Source organism: Amblyomma mixtum, chromosome 3 (assembly GCF_055824585.1).
Source record: "Amblyomma mixtum isolate Tamu chromosome 3, ASM5582458v1, whole genome shotgun sequence".
NCBI classification, from domain to species: domain Eukaryota; kingdom Metazoa; phylum Arthropoda; class Arachnida; order Ixodida; family Ixodidae; genus Amblyomma; species Amblyomma mixtum.
The window spans coordinates 112,324,899-112,343,029 of record NC_143014.1 but is presented as its reverse complement, the minus strand read 5'-3'; the positions used below and the strand labels follow the sequence as shown (position 1 = coordinate 112,343,029).

General features: G+C 45.9%; 1 protein-coding gene across 3 annotated transcripts; it reads left to right on the top strand.

The window, feature by feature from the left end:
• The first annotated feature begins 19 nt into the window (after positions 1-19).
• On the top strand, positions 20-16,150 carry LOC149351434 (alpha-tubulin N-acetyltransferase 1-like). Of its 3 annotated transcripts, none has more exons than XM_089580749.1 (9): positions 20-307; positions 651-705; positions 765-856; positions 1,039-1,204; positions 1,257-1,427; positions 3,503-3,523; positions 3,718-3,770; positions 5,870-5,946; positions 15,905-16,140. In XM_089580749.1, exons 1-9 carry the CDS (start codon positions 162-164, stop codon positions 15,937-15,939), a joined length of 816 nt encoding a protein of 271 aa, XP_089436875.1. In that variant the 5' UTR covers positions 20-161; the 3' UTR covers positions 15,940-16,140. The 3 variants fall into 3 exon arrangements, with proteins under 3 accessions (XP_089436875.1, XP_089436874.1, XP_089436873.1); XM_089580747.1 differs by having other exon boundaries at positions 21-307; positions 15,959-16,150; XM_089580748.1 differs by lacking the exon at positions 3,503-3,523 and having other exon boundaries at positions 15,959-16,150.
• Positions 16,151-18,131: the final 1,981 nt, after the last annotated feature.

The window sequence follows — 18,131 nt, the reverse complement described above, 5'->3', positions numbered from 1 at the left end:
GTTTAGAGTCAATCAGAGCTGTTCACGTAGCCGCTGTGAAAGCCAGCGTAGCTGCCAAAACAAACCAGCAGGACGGCAGTCGTCGCGGAACCTTAGAAGACTTGCATGGCTCTGCGCTTTCGTGCCGTTTCTGATGCCTTGTTTTTACTCTTTTCTCGGGGATGGAATTTCCATTTACTGTAGATTTTTTGGAGTTTGAGTTTAATGTAATTGAAAAAGGCCTTAAAGTGCAAGATGCGTCCAAAGTCGGGCCGCTACAGGACTTGCCCAACGACGAGCAGCATATATCTGTTCATTCATCGTCGAGGTAACCATCTAGTTCTTTTGCGAACAGCGTGTCTGTGTAAGCTGAATATGAAAGTGGTGTTGCATCGAGCCTTGTTGAATGAAGCGCGAGTGTTGTTCTAGATATTCCATTTATAGCTCCAGTTATGATGAAGCCTCAAGCGCACTGAGAGCGACAATATTGACGGCATGAGATGATGCCCGTTATTGAAAACAGATAGAACAGGAGGCCATTTTCGGTGGCAGCCCAAATACCTTTAAATGAAACTTGCATATGCCACAGACGAGTGTTTAGGTTGTGGCAACGAACGCGTTGAAAGCTGTGTGGGCGGGCGTGTGACGCGCTTTTGCTTACTCCTCGGCAGAGTGCAGGAGCGCCTGGGCCTCGTCATTGATGCTTTGGGTGAAGCATCCTGCGCGGTGAGTGGCCCGTGCGTATTGTTACTTGCCCCTTGACTCCTGGACGGGGCTGGCTGCAGGCGCAGGGCCTGCCAGCACCAGTGACTACAAGCGACCGTTTGCAAGACTCGGGCCACCGTCTCTACGTTCTGGTCGAGCCAGGCACCCGAGGGTAAGGTCCTAACACTTGTTCTTTAATACCTGCAGTATGGTTATATTTGCAGCTACCAAATTATTTTTTTGCACAAGTGCTGTTCTCTCACTGTCAAGAGTGGGGCTATGCAATCGATATGTAGCTCAACAGTGACAATTACATTGCTTGAGCAGCATTTGTGGGTGACTGGTAAATTTCAGAGCCATCGTGCTGGGCCTGCTGAAGGTTGGCTTCAAGCAGCTGTTCCTACGGGATGAGCACAGCCGACTCTGTCAGGTGCGACCACTCTGTGTCTTGGACTTCTATGTGCACCATAGTAGGCAGCGACAGGGGTGTGGACGACGGCTTTTTGACCGAATGGCCCAGGTAAGTGCTGGTGTTCTACTAGTCATGGTTTGACACCGGAATGGTCTCGCAGACGGAGAAAGTGACTGCAAATCAGCTGGCCATTGACCAGCCGTCTGAGAAGATGCTGGCATTCATGGAGCGGCATTACGGTCTCACTAAACCTCTGCCTCAAAGCAACCACTTCGCTGTTTTCGCTGGCTTTTTTAAGTCTTCAGTTGAGCAGCAACGCCCCCCTGAACAGGTATGTCATAGCAAGCTTGCTGGGTGCCACACTTAATGTTGCTGCTCAGCATGCTGTGTGGTCAGAGTATCAAATCTTGTTGCTCAGACTGCTGATAGAGCAGCATGAAAGAAATTATTTCAAGAGTCTAGTGCACATATCAATTTCTAACTGTTGCATTGCAGGCTCAAAGCATGCGATGCCATAGATGTAGTTATAGATAGTTTGCACATGCCAGGGGCACCATATTGGGCTGCAAAAGCTGGCTTCCACAGTGCACGTGGAAGCTGATTGGTGATAGGTGGATTAGCGAAACACCTGGGTTTTGACCACTTTCTGGTCCCAATGATGACGGCCATTATGACTGTGGTGGAAACTGTGTGGTGCATCACTCATAGTTAGCACAATGCAGTTGATAATGAGCAGGTCTTAGCTATGCTTCTGTTGCACTGACGTTATGTCTGTGACATCAACATGACATGACATCAACATGACATGACATCAACACAACCGAAGAAAAGCTATGCGCTTCGTGGCTCTGAAGCCAGGTATAGATTGTCAATGTGCCTCTGTTATGCTGATATGTTTAGAACAGTGGTCTGTGTTTCTATCTTGTAAATGGAAGCACTGCATGCACATTGCAGTCACATTACCAATATATCATGATCTAGACTGCGACCAAGGAGTACCTTGTTAGTATCAATGGTATGCAGCCATCTCTCCAATGAAGAAATTTCACTTGGGATGTGCTGTGTGGTACTGGAGATATTTTTTTGGCCATTGTGTAAAACTGGGAGGGAATGCAGAAAGGAAAGGGATACAAATATGGGTGCTGGTAACATTGATGTGAGGGGACCCAACCGTTCTCTGCAAATGGGATAAAATGCGTTAATAGCCTTGACAGTGAATATTTTTATCTGAAGGAATGGAACTCTGTGTGCACCATGTGGGATGTCAGTGATAGAAGCAGTCGCATGTATTTGATGTACTGTCAGTATCTATTGTCCTTTCTGAGGTGTTTGCCAATATTATGTGATAATCCATTAATGTAGGCTGAAGGAGCATATTGCATGCTAACCATTGTGCTGCTATTGGTAAAATGTCAATTTCCGTCGAGTTCCCTGCAAACTATTTCAAGTTGCAGCTGTGCTTCTTAGCTTGGCATATATTCGGAATAAGAATTGCCACAAATATGTCATTGATTACATAAAATGGTATAGTTAATCCTGTTTCCAAGTTTATGGCTTCTTTTTATATTGCACAGTTTGGAACAGTAACTATCAAAGACTAAACTATCTCATACAATTCTTACGGTGCACACAGATCACAGCATATGCTTACCCTCAGTCCTGCTCATTGCACATCCATGTGTGTGCCTCGGTCACGTCATGGGGTGGAGGGCGTAGCGTGGTAATTGGACTGCATGATGCTTTACCGTGGGGCAGTCATTATCTATAACTGGAGGAATGCAGATGAATGAGTATGGCCTGCGGCATCTGTAAAATCAGGGAGGGGCCTTGGTAGACCCATGTAATTTTGGTTCTGTAATTCAAGCAATTAGCAAGATGTGGGCATAGCAGAAAGTGCATGTTTATTGCAGGAATTTCACAATTGTGGGTAAGGCCATGACAGTTACTTTCAATAGTGTAATATAGATATATAAATAGCTTAGAGATCTCTTTTTGCTAATTCTTGATATGTTCATGGCAGTTATTATGCCGGGAAAAAGGGTCATGCTGCCTGTAAGTAGAGATTTAAAGGTCTAGTTTACATATATAGCAGCCATAACTTTTTATAATAGGTCTCTTGTCTTGCACAAAATAACTTGTAGTGGAGCATAATTATTGTTTGCAGGGCTAGCACTTTTGTTGTCTGGTGTTTACATGCAATGCAGAAAATGTATATTTGCTCATGGATCCAATGCCTCCTAGAATGGCTGTCGTTATATGCATTTGTGAAGTTGAAAGAAACCTTTTCTTTTACCATTATTGTTTCTGTTGCACAGTAGTTTCCAAGTACATTATATTCATGTACTACTAAGACTATACTTAATACTTGCAAACAGGTTCACCAACATTGTCTGTACTTTATTTCAGCACATCACATGCGAGAAAGCTGTAAGTATGCCCTTCATGTTTTATGAAGTTTAAAGTGTGCAGAAATGGCTTCTAGAGTTCTGTGCAGCGTTTGTACTTTACTTCTAGAGTTTGGTCGTGTTCAGTATTAAGCTATACCTCAAAACAAGATATGCAATTCCATGTAAATCTACTGTTTTGATCAGCATAAGTTGTCTGATTTAATCTTTCTTCAGGTGCGTACTCGAGTGCGGCGCCCACACTCGTATGACTCTTCCTTGGTTGGCAGGTAAGCGAAATTAAGCTGTCATAACTAAATACATCCGTGGAAGGAACTAGGAGGGCTTTAGTGGGATCGCTTTTGCTCCTCTTATGCTGAAGTATAGTTTAATGAGGAGGGATTAATTCGAACGTTTCGCCCATTTTATAAATGGTTGGCAAAGCCTTTAAAAATATTTTTCACACTTGTCTTGTAGTGATTGTCACTGATTTCAATGGATATCTGTTTTGCTACGTGGCAAAATACATGCGCCAAAATACATGCGCTTTCGAGAAGCTTGCAGGCAAAGCAACCTCTCCACTGTGTGTAACTCGTCGAAACAGCCAAAATTTGTTGGCCCACAGTGCCAAGGGCAACCGCGTTTCTGAAATTCTATAGATATTAATTACAGTGGGCTACACGCCTCTCAATAATTAAGGAGCCTTATAGTAACAGTTAAAAAGTTAACTATTCAATATTAGTCAACCAGCCTGCTAGTTAGCACATCCTAGCTGTATTCTGATGTACTACAGCGCTAACAGTGCTGTGCTGACTCAAAAAATTGCTGATGGTTTAGCCTGGTCAAACCTAGTGTGTACGCACGCTGCCGAACGGGTTGTCTGTGAATTTGTGGTGAAACTGCCTCGTTGCAGACCCGATTTCACTGAGACGAATCGTGTGGTTAGTCCGTCTCTCTGACTCTGTTTCCATTAGCTGTTGTTGAGCAGACGTCGAGGCGGCAGCTTCGTTCGCGGCTCGTAAACGTCTCTTCTCCGCTTCTTGTCGTCATCGTTTAGTGAGCCGTTCTTCTTGTTCTTCGGGCGTCTCAGCCGCACGCTTAGCCTCCCTCGCTTCCTTCTCGCATTGTCAGCCGGCCTTGTAACATGTTACAACTTCGGGATTCGTCGACATTAGCTTCTCGTAGCCTTTGCTGATGCCGTACTGAGTACGTACGCTTGCAATGCGCCTCTTCATCCATTGCGCATCTGACAAGCGAGCGCAGCTGTGCGCGCCACCGCGGAAGGAGCACGGCGCATGCGCAGTGAGGTGCATAGCTGAGTGATGACGCCACGTGTGGCGACGCGGAGGAGACCAGCGCAGTGGCGCGCGGCAAACACCTGTGGCTCAGCGCAACCAGTTCCCATGGAAACTGCACATGCACATATGTGGCCTTGCGCCCGACCCGGAGAAATGCTCCACAGCTAGCGTAGTGAATCCTATTTTTAAAAATTGTGTAAAATGTTAGGTGAAACACCCTGTATATTATGCATATTAGTATCAAGGCTTTACGGTGGCATTTGCAGTTTCAAAACATTGCTTATGTTCTGTGGTAAATAGTGCTAAAAAAAAAAAAAATTAGCTTTTTAAGGGAAGCTGGTTTTCTTCAAAAACTGTAATGTTCTGACCCTGTGCTTCTCTACTTAGAACGATGCACCTCAGCCACTTTCTCAGTCCTGAGAAGGAGGCTGAGGTTTTTATCTGAGTTGTGTGCAGCCTCGAGATCCTTGCCAAGCCAAGGATGTCCACGGAGGTTAATCAACTTTTAAGAGCTTCTGCAAATAGCCATTTCGAAAATGTTTGTCTTTTCTCAACTAGGTAGTAGAAATAACTTTCAGGCCCTTTACACCACCGTTTTTATACACTTTGTTTTCAAACTTTGCTAAACCAATTTTTATAAACCTTGTTCTTGGCGCATGATAGCCTTAGCCGCTTATGCGCCATTAAACCCAAAACAACACAACACAAAAAACCAAAATTAGAATACTCTAAAAGGAACTTTGTATAATGCAGGAGCGTGTCCGTTGTTTTAAAAGTATGCGATTCATATTTATACTTGATTTGGCACTACTGCTGCCTGATAAATATTGCATTTGGCTTCAGTGTAGCTATTCACACACTTCTACTTTATGGTCTTCTACTTCTGTTAAGGCGGGCATAAATGTGTTGGTCTTGTTGCATCTATGGTTCATTGCTCAAGGTAGTGCGTCGGAGCAGCCAGTCTGTGATGTTTTAGGATATAGCAAAGAATTATGAGTATATTTGGCAGATTTAGCAGCTCTATAGCAGGGGCTTATGTAAGAAGCAAACATGGCTCTGTAATTTATGGCATTCGTTTGGGCTGGTTGCAGCTGCTTGGATTGGCCTTGTTGCGATGGGTCTCAACCGGTGAGCCGCTCTAGACAAGTCTACCGTGGCCGTCAAGCACGTGAGTTTTTCTTTTTTCTGTCTAGATACAGGTAATGCATTGAGTTTGGGCCTTTTTTTTATCTGAGCAGCTTGTGGAAGTCAGTGATCAAGTTGCATCTCAAAGTAAATTAACACAGCTTGGAGTCTTTCATTCCGCTTTTTTTGTCGGCAAAAGTGCTGCGGCTGTGCAAGGTGCTAAGCTGTGCCTGGGTAGTGCTCTAAGCAAACAGTTTCATTTATGCTGTACTTGGCACTTGTGTCTGGTTATGCAGATGTCATCTCAAGAAAGTAGTGTCTGCAAGGGCATGGTAGATAGGCTTGGGTGCCTTGATTTTCCTTTCTTCCTTTCTTTCCAAAACTGTCCTTACTGTTGGCAAGATTTTTTACAGTTGGTTACTTCGTTATGTAGAAGGGAAGAGGCTGAAAAAAAGGGAAGCGGGAGGAAATGTTGAACTTGACCCTAATGCCCAGTGTCGCGAATTCTTGACATACCGTTTGCATGCCAGCTTCCCAAGTTGAATTTGTCTGAACCAGACTTCTGCCCCCAGCGACCAAACAGGTCCCAAGTTGCTCATGCTTTTGCTTGAGATTTCTTGTAATTTTGAGTACCGGTATGTATTCTTTCATGCATGTGTTTAACTAAATGTACGCCGTGAAACGCTCATGTTTATGTGGGCTGAAAGGCCCGTAGCAGAGAGCATGGAGAAACCTCATTAGGGAAGGATTGTTGGAGTTACAGCTACCAGATTTCATGTGTACATTCACGGGACCTGCGAAACTTGATATGTATTTTGATTAATGCTGATAGGCTGAAGTTTTGCTGGGGTTAGACAGGGATATAAAGTTCGATGTCAACATGTTCTCAGTAGCCAGCGCTTTCCATTCCCTATGTTTGTAGCCACTGTGAGGAAGCTGTTTGAAGAAAAAGGGGGCTCGAATTTGTGACTTCCTGCCAGCGTTCAACTCCGCATCTCTCATTTTCTGTCAACTTTTGCAGGAAAAATAGCAAGACTTTTGTTGGATGAAAAGCTATCTACTATTCCTGGGCATTTGAGTTCGTTAGAGGCTTTCGCGCTGGTTTTTCACTCAACTCAGACTATCTGCACGAAGTGGACCAAATGCTAATTGTTGCTGATTGGTGACATGCTGATTTCTAGAATTTTAATGACAATAACAAATTTTTGGCATTGGTTTTTGATTGTGGGTACATTAGCTAGCATAATGTGGAGGTAAGTTTTTTTTCTTTGATTCGTTCATAATTTGGGCTTTAAAGGTTAAAGGACATCAAATAGAAGTTGACATGCATTGGAATCAAAAGCCCGTTATTTTGAAAACTTTCTGCTTTCCGTGACTAATATTCATAAAATGCCGGAGAAAGAAGTGGAAGACTGCAGGTATACTTGTCTACTGCTTGCAGTGGATGCAGTCTGTAGCAGGCGTTTCCAAGAACAGTTTTACTGGTTTTAGTTTGATGCCTTTTCTCTAGAGCTCAGAACAGATTTTCATGGAAACTGAACATTTTTAGAAAATGTGCCGTCAGCATTTTAGTTTGCCTTTCGTCAATTCTTACCAGTCTTTTTCTTGTGCTTGACAAACTTGAAAAGTAACTTTGGCAGAGTCTGCACTTATTTCAGTTTTGAGCTTTTTGTGGGCTCAGTTTCTTTCTTTGAAAGTTTATTCATGCTTGCGTGCAGCAACTTATAGTGATGTTAATTTTATTGCTCTGTTATTTTTTTGGCTGGTAATTGCTTCATGCGACTGAAAACTACCATATTTACTCGTATAATTTGTGCACCCCCAACTTTTTCCCCGGGTTTTGAAAAAAAAAAAAAAAACTTACTCGCATACCTTGCGCTGCCTACTGCGCAAGCACACCAGCATGCACGTGGGTGCACGCAAGGCAGGCTTGGGAACATAGGCGCGGCCGCGTTGCCACGTGCAGTTGCGAAAGGTGAGTGGTGTAAAAAAAAAAGTCGGTAATTCGTTTACAAATTGCTTCCGGTAAGAAAAAGTCAGTTATGCGCTATTTATCTGGCTCGCTTGCGCTGGTACTTTCCTGTACAAACGGTTGTGAGAGCGAACTTCCGGTAACCCCCGAAGCGTGCATTGCACCAGAATCCGAAACTACCGAACTGTTGGCTATTCTGTTTGCCGCTACTTAGCCAGGCCATATGCAAAGGTGCCATTTTATCACCATTTATCTCCATTTGCCCCTGACTGCTGTCTCTGCGATTGTATAGTCCCATGTGTATTGCTTTGAGCTGTGCACGCTCCGCCATGCCATCTTGCGAAGAACTATATAACAGGGACAGGGCGGGCCCGGGAGTTTTTCAGAACGTGTTCGCGAAATCTCAGTGTAATTTGCGCACCCCATTTCACAATACATGGGTCTCTAGAATTTCGCCTGCATTGGTCGAATTTCGGTGGCGGCAAAATTCTAGAGGTCCGTGTACTGTGCGATGTCAGTGCATATCGAAATTTCTGGAACCGTTCACTATGGTGTCCCTCGTAACATGAGTTGCTTTGGGACGTTAAACCCGCATAAGCCAAACCAAACCATTTTTTAAGCCTTAATTTTAGGAAAAGTGCGCAAATTGTGTGAGTAAATGCGGTAACTTCTTCCTTAACTCTTTCGTTACCAGAAAAATTACTCTTTTTGATAGGTCTTGGACAGAATCTATTCCTCTAAAATATGTGAGGTGCAAAATAAGTTCAAAATTCATGACAGTAGAATCCACTTTCCGAAGACATTTATTTCAACACAAGTACTTGGTGTGAATATTGCAGAAAAAATTGGCAAACACACAAAAGATGTTGAAAATTAAGAGAAAAAAATTGTATTGACAAGATGTCTCTTGGAGAAAAAGGTATTAAAAACATTCTAGAAAGTGCAACATGTTTTGAATTTGTTTATACACTAGCCACTAAATCTTTTAAATTATAACTCAAACTTTTTGAGCTAGAAAACTTTTTCTGACACTACATAAAAGAAAGGCTGTTTTCAAAGTAAAATTTAATATATGCAAATATAGCTTGTTAAGTGTACTTTTCAACATTATCAGTTTGAGTTAAAAATGCTTTTGAAGTAGCTGAAAAGAAATTTCAGAAGCAAAGTGCGTCCACCACAACATTTGCGATGCTGTACTGACATGAAAATTCAAATAGGTAATAAAATGCTTGAAAATGCTGCAGAATGCTTTGGTATTACGAGAAACTATTTTAGAAGACGTTTCGGATGATTTACGATCAGCTTATCTCAGCAAAATCACGGCTGCTCACTTAGGCTCGCTCACAAAAATTTAGTCAACCTATGGGCTCACTCAAACTCACTCACACAAGCCCGGGCTTGCTTGAACTCATGAACTCACTCATTTAGACTCAACTCATTCGAACTCACTTTGACCCTCAACTCATCCAGGGTTAGCCACTCGTTAATGACATTCGACTCACTGCAACTCATGATCCATCTGGACTCACTCATTTCAGCTCGCGCGACTCATTTGGGCTCGCTCTTTCATTTAGACTAAAGACGCATGAGTGCACTGGAGTGCCTTAGTGGCACGCCTCCGAACCAACCAAAACACATGAAAAGGACCCCTCCCCCCCTACGTTGTGACATAGTGTAACTCTGTCAAAGCTTTCGACATGTCGCCACGCATATGATTAATGCACCCATGTAAACTAGCAAAGGGGAATGTACAAAACAGTCTTCCTCGCTTCCGCGGAGTCCTATTTTTCTGTCGTCTCTGGTGTTGCCAAGCTGTCTGACCCTCAAGCGTCCTGGGTTGCAGCATATATCATTCCTCTCTGCCACTGTAAGCAAACAAGGAGGGAAGAAAAAACTAAGCACACACCGTCGTCTCGAAAACACAGACCATGATCTGAGCCTGGACTCGGGACTTGGATCATGATGTGAATGAGTTCGGACTTACTCACAACTGAGATGAATGTGAGTCCAGACTCATTCACCACTAACATTGTGATCTGAATGTGAGCCTGAGTGAGTTGACTCATGAGTGAGTCCGCCGACCAATGGTCGGAAGACATCCACAGCTTTCACAAAGAGCTTTGGGCTAGTACGGAACATCAATCCCAGGTTGGTGCCCTGATTTATACTGAGGCTGAACTTGATTCTTTTTTAGGGCAGACTGAAGTAAATCTTGCCCATATGATGTCAAGACACTACTACAGAAACCAGAAATATTATTCATAACAACAATGCGATACGTAAACCGGCTCCAGGAAGGCACAAAGAGACGAAGCATGAAACAAAGTTTATCGGTGGACAGTTGCGCACATTTCATACTGAGGTTGCACGTTTATTCATCAGAATTAAAATTTAACGATGCAATGTCATCGTCAGAGTCACTGCTGCTTGATGCATCGAAAAATGCAGCAGAATCGCATGAAGCGGGATTTTTATGGGTGCACACTGTGTCTGTGGCAGACTCTGGGTTGTGAGTACACTATGCTCACAGCAAGAAACGAAAGTAGTGTCTAAACAATGCACAAATGGTGCGTTAAGTCCACGGTGGCCCCGGAGCACTGAAATCGTGCTTCAAATCTGTCGGATCACCATTGATCAGTGCATAGTGGAGTGGTAACGAAAGAGTTAATACACTCTGAGCTTAATTTGAAAGAAGTAACCCACAAAAGCAGAAGTTGTAGCACAAAGTCGGAGTAATTCAGTTCGATGTCACATATCTCTGACAGCATTATCACATCGGATGGTTTTGTCAGATATGAATGAAAACAGCTGTTGTGCCTTGCATGGGTGATGGGGAGAGAACATGAAACATGGGAATTACCATTTAATTTCTCATATTGGCATACTTCTATAATTCCACTATTGGGAAAAACAAGTGTGCATGCTTTTCCAGAGGAAACTTAGGTTGGGAATGCCAAAAAACGTGATCTTCTGTTTGGTGTGGCCTTTTGCATATGTACAACAGTGCAAGTGCAGTATCTTGTGAAGGAAAGATGTACACACAAGAAGTTTCTTTAAAAAAAATGCACGGAAAGTTTTTTTGCCTCAAATGTTTTGAACACGCTAAAAAAGAGAAGTGCAGTGTGAGCACTCAGCACCCCAGCATCATTGTGGTTGGTGAAGGATCACAGTAGCGCATTTAACTCTTTTGCATAATGAAATAAAAGGAAATGAGAGAGCAGACTTCTGCGCTGCTCAAGCTCGTGATAAGCAAATCAGAAAAGTAAATATACCGTTTAAAGATTGCATTAACTTAGTTCATTGTCACATAAGACAGAAATGGCAGTCCATATGGAACAAGGAAGCAAATAACAAGCTACACTTAGTAAAGCCAGTTTTAGGTGAGTGGAAGTCCTGCACCCACCAGGAACGTTTCAAAGAAGTGGTTATCTGTCATCTTCGTACAGGGCACACGCACCTCACACATAATTTCCTACTAACAGAAAAAAACAAGCCACAATGTGAATTATGCGAAGATGAGCTAACAATAAACCATGTTTTATTTTCATGCAGAAAACTAGAACTACTGAGGAAGGAGCATTTTACAGTTTTTTATAACTAACACGTACCATTCAAGAAGGGTTTTCTGGCGGGCTAGTTGGTGCTTGTCGTTCATGATTAAACTGCTCGAAAAAAACACTGACAGAGACAGAAAACACGTACACACACAGAGCACAGAACTTCCAACTTTATTCGAAAAACGCTTCGAGCATTACCTTTTATACGCTCTAAACAACCACCACATGACACAGCCGGGATCAAAACAGATAAGTATTGACAGTTACGTGTACATGATGCATGATGATGTCATGCATGGGTGACAAAAACTAGCCACCCTGTATACGCAATGCCTTGTGACCTCGAGAGTACCAGAAGCTTGGAAGAACGCTAACATTATCTTAATTCATAAGAAAGGAGACGTCAAGGACTTGAAGAATTACAGACCAATCAGCTTGTCCGTTGCCTACAAGGTATTTACTAAGGTAATTGCTAATAGTCAGGACAACCTTGGACTTTAGTCAACCAAATGATCAGGCAGGCTTTCGTAAAGGATACTCAACAATAGACCACATTCACACTATCAATCAGGTGATAGAGAAATGCGCAGAATATAACCAACCCCTATATATAGCCTTCATTGATTACGAGAAAGCATTTGACTCAGTGGAAACCTCACCTGTCATGCAGGCATTGCGGAATCAGGGTGTAGAAGAGTGTTATGTGAAAATATTGGAAGATATTTATAACGATTGCACAGCTAATATAGTTCTCCATAAAGTCTGCAATAAAATTCCAATACGGAAAGGTGTCAGGCAGGGAGACACGACCTCGCCAATGCTCTTCACTGCCTGCTTACAGGAGGTATTCTGGGGACTGGAATGGGAACAGTTGGGGATAAGAGTTAATGGAGAATACCTGAGTAATTTGCGATTCGCTGATGACATTGCCGTGCTAAGCCACTCAGGACAAGAACTGCAGAGCATGATCAATCAGTTAGACAGGCAGAGCAGAACGGTGGGGCTAAGAATTAACATGCAGAAAACCAAAGTAATGTTCAACAGCCTAGCAAGGGAACAGCAGTTCGCAATTGGTAGCGAGGTGCTGGAAGTAGTAAGAGAATACGTCTACTTAGGGCAGGTAGTGACCGCAGATCAGGATCATGAGAGGGAAATAACTAGACGAATAAGAATGGGGTGAAGCGCATATGGCAGGTTCTCTCGGGTCATGAATGGTAGCTTGCCAATATCCCTGAAGAGAAAAGTATACAACAGCTGTATCCTACCGGTACTCACCTATGGGGCAGAAACGTGGAGGCTAACAAAGAGGGTTCAGCTTAAGTTAAGAACAACGCAGCGAGCTATGGAAAGGAGAATGATAGGTGTAACGTTAAAGGGCCACTGCCCAGGGTCCGGACATTTTTGAAAAACAAGCCCACTGCATAGATGAGGCATCGAAGATAACCTCTGCAAAATACTAGAGCCATGCGCGCCCCGAAAAGCTGCGAAAATTCAAATCAAAGCCCGCTCGTTCTTTCCTTCAACAAAACGGCCCGCCCCACTACTCTGAACCCTGTTGACGTCATGGGGGGTTACTTTCGCTAAAGGCACTCCATTGGTGCATCGTTCTGACTGACGGGAGAAGGTTGGGCGTAGCCTTGGCGTCGCGTCGTCTGCACAACGCTTTCTGCAGCGCCTTCTGTTCTGGCTCATGCATACAAACCCGCATGAAGGAACAAGAAAAAAAAAACTGCGGAGGGAGCGTGCGGCGACAGCCTTGAACCCTAGCCATAAAAAGTAAAAAAATAGTAAAACTGAGGGAGTTGGTTCGCCCCCCCGCCGTGATCACGTCACGAGACGCTCTGCGTGCGCGCTCCCTTCTCAGTTTTTTTTCTTCTATGCAAGCCCCCCAAAACAAGGTTTTAATTACTAGTGCAGCAGAGCCTTTCCCTCGCTCGCCCACTTGACCGCTCCTCACACACACGGCTTATCTCGAGCATCTTGCGTACGCCTTGACTCCAATGAACGACATGGGCTTCGGAGCGGAGAAAAGACACAAACACACAGAACACAAACACACATGAAGAAAAGCAAACGGGCGGTTGCCGGGCCCGCACTTCGCCGTGTGTTTCGAACAGAACCGACTTCCGCCCCTCCGCTCGTGAAGCGGTGGGGAGGCCTAAAGAAAAAATGAAAAGGTGGCTCGCTAACTGGGAATGACAAACAGATGTATGAAAGGATGCGCTCGCTAACAAGTCTAGGTGGTCGAGCTGATCGCGCCTCTCGATCGTTCAGTGTGCGCCCCCCCCTCCCCCCCCCCTCCCCTCGAACAGACCCAGCAGCAAAAACCAAGAAAAGAATTCTATTGAAGGCGGGGCCATGACGTAGCCCCTGTGACGCACTCCACAGACACCACGCCTCTGGCTTACATCGGAGAACGAAGGGGTGATTTTGCCTTGCCGAGCCTACTCGACGAGGAGCGGGAGAGAAAAATTTCGAGGAGAGGAGGCTCGCTCAAAGTGAGGTAGAGTGTTTGCGACCACGGGGTGGGCAGGGGCCCTTTAAGAGATCGGAAGAGGGCGGAGTGGGTGAGGGAACAAACGCGGGTTAATGACATCTTAGTTGAAATCAAGAGGAAGAAATGGTCTTGGGAAAGGCATGTAATGCGAAGGCAAGATAACCGCTGGTCCTTAAGGGTAACGGAGTGGATTCCAAGAGAAAGCAAACGTAGCAGGGGACGGCAGAAAGTTAGGTGGGCGGATGAGATTAAGAAGTTTGCGGGGATACAGTGGCGGCAACTGACAAAGGACAGGGTTAATTGGAGAGACATGGGAGAGGCCTTTGCTCTGAAGTGGGTGTAGTCAGGCTGATGATGATGCATGGACCCCCCAGAGTGCCAATCTAAACTACATCAGTGTGTGCAAGCTTACCAGAAAACAAGCTGGCTTCACTTCAGTGGGAGTGCAATCATAGGCGATTGGATGCCCATGTAAATGAACAAGTCAATGAATGATGTGTCTCTGCATGAGAAAATTTATTTATTCCAAAGTGTGGGCTTGCTTGCTTGGGATATCCATGCAGACATACTTACTCGTCACGGCTCAAAAACTGTTGCCTTTAGTGTGAAAAATGATCTGCCCGAAAAAAATTGATTGCTCTTGTGAGCTGTTTGGTTTCACTTTATGGCACCATTGGCTTCACAGCACAGGGTCATCGTAAGATGCAGGAACTGGCGTCTCTCATAGCCTTAGTCACATTGGGACGTTAAACCCCATAAACCAAACCAGATGCAGGAACTATTTCGGGGCATAAGGCTCTTTCCTGTGCAGGCTCCAGCAAGTCTTGGCTCCATTACGTACACATAGTAAGGGCCATAATACTGTCAACATCCGTGCAACATTTTGAAAGACCAGTTAACGAACTACAGGCAGAAAATGAAGCTTCCTGGTTTGTAGCAGTTGATGTTCTCGGTTGGCATTTTGGGATCTTGCTCATCCCAGCTAAACTCAGATGATATGGCATCATCCTGACTTGCTGCTGCTAATTTGTTGGGTGTGCTGCTCACTCAGTAGTCATGATACCAATGGCATTCACAGAAGGACCTGACTGTGAGGGAATTTCACATGCTAACTAAATAAAGTTGCTCACCACGCCTTTTGGACTCATCAAAATTATCTTGTGGCGAAAAGTTAATTAAGCTGTAAAAACTAAAGTTGATTTTTTGGACTGTATAACTGATGGCAAGACTAGTCATAAAGTTCATTGGAAGCTTTGATATAGCGCAGGATTTCTGTGGGTCATCAGTGGCCTATGCTTAATAGGCACACTAAGGAAAGAGCTCAGATGAGATTAGTATATGTGAATTCCCAGGAACTATCTGATCTTTAAAACAAATTCATTTTTGCCATTCACTTAGGTGTAACTTGTTGACTGGGCGCAGTTGAAAGGACCAACAACTCTCCATTTTGTCAACTCACCTCCGGAGCAAGATTGGGGAGGGTTCCAACTTTCTCGAACTATTCCTCACTTGAAACCCTGTGCACACAGTCCATACATTTACAAAGCTGCATTATTGGAATGCAGTGCAGATACGGCAGGCATTAGTTTCTCTGAATTTACAGTAATGAGGTATAAATAGGTGTAAAATCTTTGAGGATACTGGATATCTTTGAAATTTGGTAATGCAGTTCAAGCTGACCTTTGGTTAAAAGCAATAAAAAGCTTTTGTACTGTACTGATATTGCACTGTCCCGTTTTTAAAGCATTTTTCTTTTATGCACCCTTTTTATGCATTGACTCACTGAATGGAAAAGACGAGGCACACTCACTTTGATGTGTCTTTATAGAAGCACTCATCTGGCACACTGTGCTGGGTTCCTTTGTGTCGTCTAGCGTCGGTACGAGCTCGGTGCAGTGCTATTGTTCACTCGAGTCTTTACGATGTGCGATGTTGATGTCGCGACCGCGCATCTATCACGGGGCGTTCGTGGTAGGACATGAAGATCTGCATCGAGGAGTCACAGGGTGAAGTCAAGCCATTCTCGCAGAGGGCCGCGCCGCCGAAAGCCGAGGTTCGTGGACGCCGTCCCGGGAGCCGCGTTGCTCGTCCAGGTGCTCCAGTTCATGGGGGATCTTCGGCCTGCCGCCGCCGGACCACTGCCGAGCCAGCTGGCACTGAGCCCGCTGCTATTTATTTATTCGCGTTCAATAAAGAACCCTGCCGCGGCTCGAGGATCGCACCGGTGTACCAGGGGCCTTGGCCTAGGGTGGCAATCGTAGCAGCAGCGTGGGCAGCAGCAGCAGCAGCAGCGGCAGCAGCAGCAGCAGCAGCGTCGGCGCGTCCCGACCGGCGCCGTCGAACTCTTCCAGCTGCAGTGGCGGTTGCTGCTGTGCGGCGGTTTGCGCGCCGACCGGCGTAGGGTGGGCGCAAGGCGGGCATTGGCTGGCGTTAGGCTCCACACAGCTGAGCGCCACGATTTGTAGCGGCGGCCGGCACACGCAGGTGCCCTGCAAGCCGCATTGGGCACCGTGGGGCAGGCACTGCTCGTCGAAGGTGCACGGCCAACCGAGCATGGCAGCGTGGCGACACGTGGTGTGGCGGGACGTGAGGCGCACCGGCATGGCGCCTTCACACCTGCAGACGCCCTGGCGACACACGGCGCCTCGAGAAACGCATGGCTCCGGTCCGCGGCACACGTCACTGAAGAGTGAGCCCACAAAGACTGAATCAGAGCTCAGCTTTCCGTCGGCCACGGCGAGGCAGCGCAGCTCATAACGGCCGGTCGCCGTTGGCACACGGTCGAGGCGGCGTATCACGAGGCCGTGGGCGCGAAGCCACAGGCTTTTGCCCGTCTTGCCCGTGAAGATGCTCTCGAGCGCGGTGTCGTCGGGTGGTCTGCCGTTGATGGTCCACGCTGTGTGCGCTGCTTGGGTGTACGTGATGCTGCAGCTGAGGTTGACGGCACCGTCGCGCAGGTATGGCGCCTCTGAAGTGATGCGCGCCACGCCGAGGGCGTCCTGGCCGCTAGCGCTCAGCGCAGACCACACGAGCAGCATCACCTTCAGTGCCCACATGGGCGGCTGGGCTGCACAGCGGCATCCGCATGCGCCGCGCTTCCCATCGTCGTCTTCAGCCGCCGAGGTCTGCTATAGCCCAGGAGCCGTGCGTCGGCCGCGGTTTATGGGACCCGGAGTCGATCTCTACTTTCCCTCAAAGATGGCTCTTTAACCGGTCGGACGCTGCGAGAAGAGGTGAGGCGAGGCGTGCCCACTGTACGAATTGTTGCCTTAGGGTAAATCAAGGAGCATTTTAGCGGCATACATTGTGACGAACGCTTGGGACCACGTCTTTCTAAAGCACTGAGCGACACGGTCACCTCAGCCCATGCATGGTAGGGGATTGCGCACTGGCTTCGGCACTTGCATGACTGATGTTGTCCCTCATACAAGCTACGTACGGTAAGCTTCTTCCTTTTTATCGTCTACCGACAACAAGAGGGCCCGAGACCTCTTAATTACGGAACCCGCATATACTGCCACGAATGTGATAGACAGGCAGCGACAATGAAAAGCCGTCTCGAAAGGTTTGTGCAATTTATTTGCGGTGACGGAATATTTGGTAGCTGTGTAAAGTTAATTTCGCAGTTATTGTTTAGAGGAAAGGTGGGGTACTTCCGGGGAGCGGTGCCCGTCCGTCATGGCCGCCCTGTGGCGATTGCTCGTCTTTGTGTCGCATTTCCCCAGAGTTTTATCGTTGGAAGAAGGGAAACACTCTCGCAGAACAAAAATGTAGGCTGGCTGAAAAGACTGCGGGTCTTCGCTACACTTAAGGCTACTGATGCAGAAATGCAGTGGCGACATATTGTGCGAGGTTTCTCGTGTTGCGAAACGTGAACAGTAACCGAATTCGCGCAACTCGGGCTCGCTGCGTCAAACTCCTCGGGACATTATGCATTGTTTCGCGTGCTAAAAGCGACATTTCGGCTGACTGCACGAGCGAAGCATCATAGATAGAAAACTTCAATAAATGGTCATTGTGTTCGTTTATTCATGTATGATTTCACACTTTCTCTTTTTCAGTGCGCTAGCACTATAATCTCTGATTTCGCCTATATTTGTCCGAAGCCTTTCTCAGTGACCTTGAGGTTTCTCGGGAAGAGCAACCTGGGTCTCGCAAGCCTCACCGGTGGCAGCACCTGCCAAGGCAGGGCAGAGCCGCAT

What these genes read in the sequence shown, in the direction of transcription:
- LOC149351434 (XM_089580747.1), top strand. Translation starts at nt 162, where the DNA reads ATGGAATTTCCATTTACTGTAGATTTTTTGGAGTTTGAGTTTAATGTA. An exon ending in TTTTTGACCGAATGGCCCAG is followed by an intron (nt 1,205 to 1,256) that starts GTAAGTGCTGGT and finishes ATGGTCTCGCAG; the next exon opens with ACGGAGAAAGTGACTGCAAA. An exon ending in CTACCGTGGCCGTCAAGCAC is followed by an intron (nt 5,947 to 15,958) that starts GTGAGTTTTTCT and finishes CCATTCTCGCAG; the next exon opens with AGGGCCGCGCCGCCGAAAGC.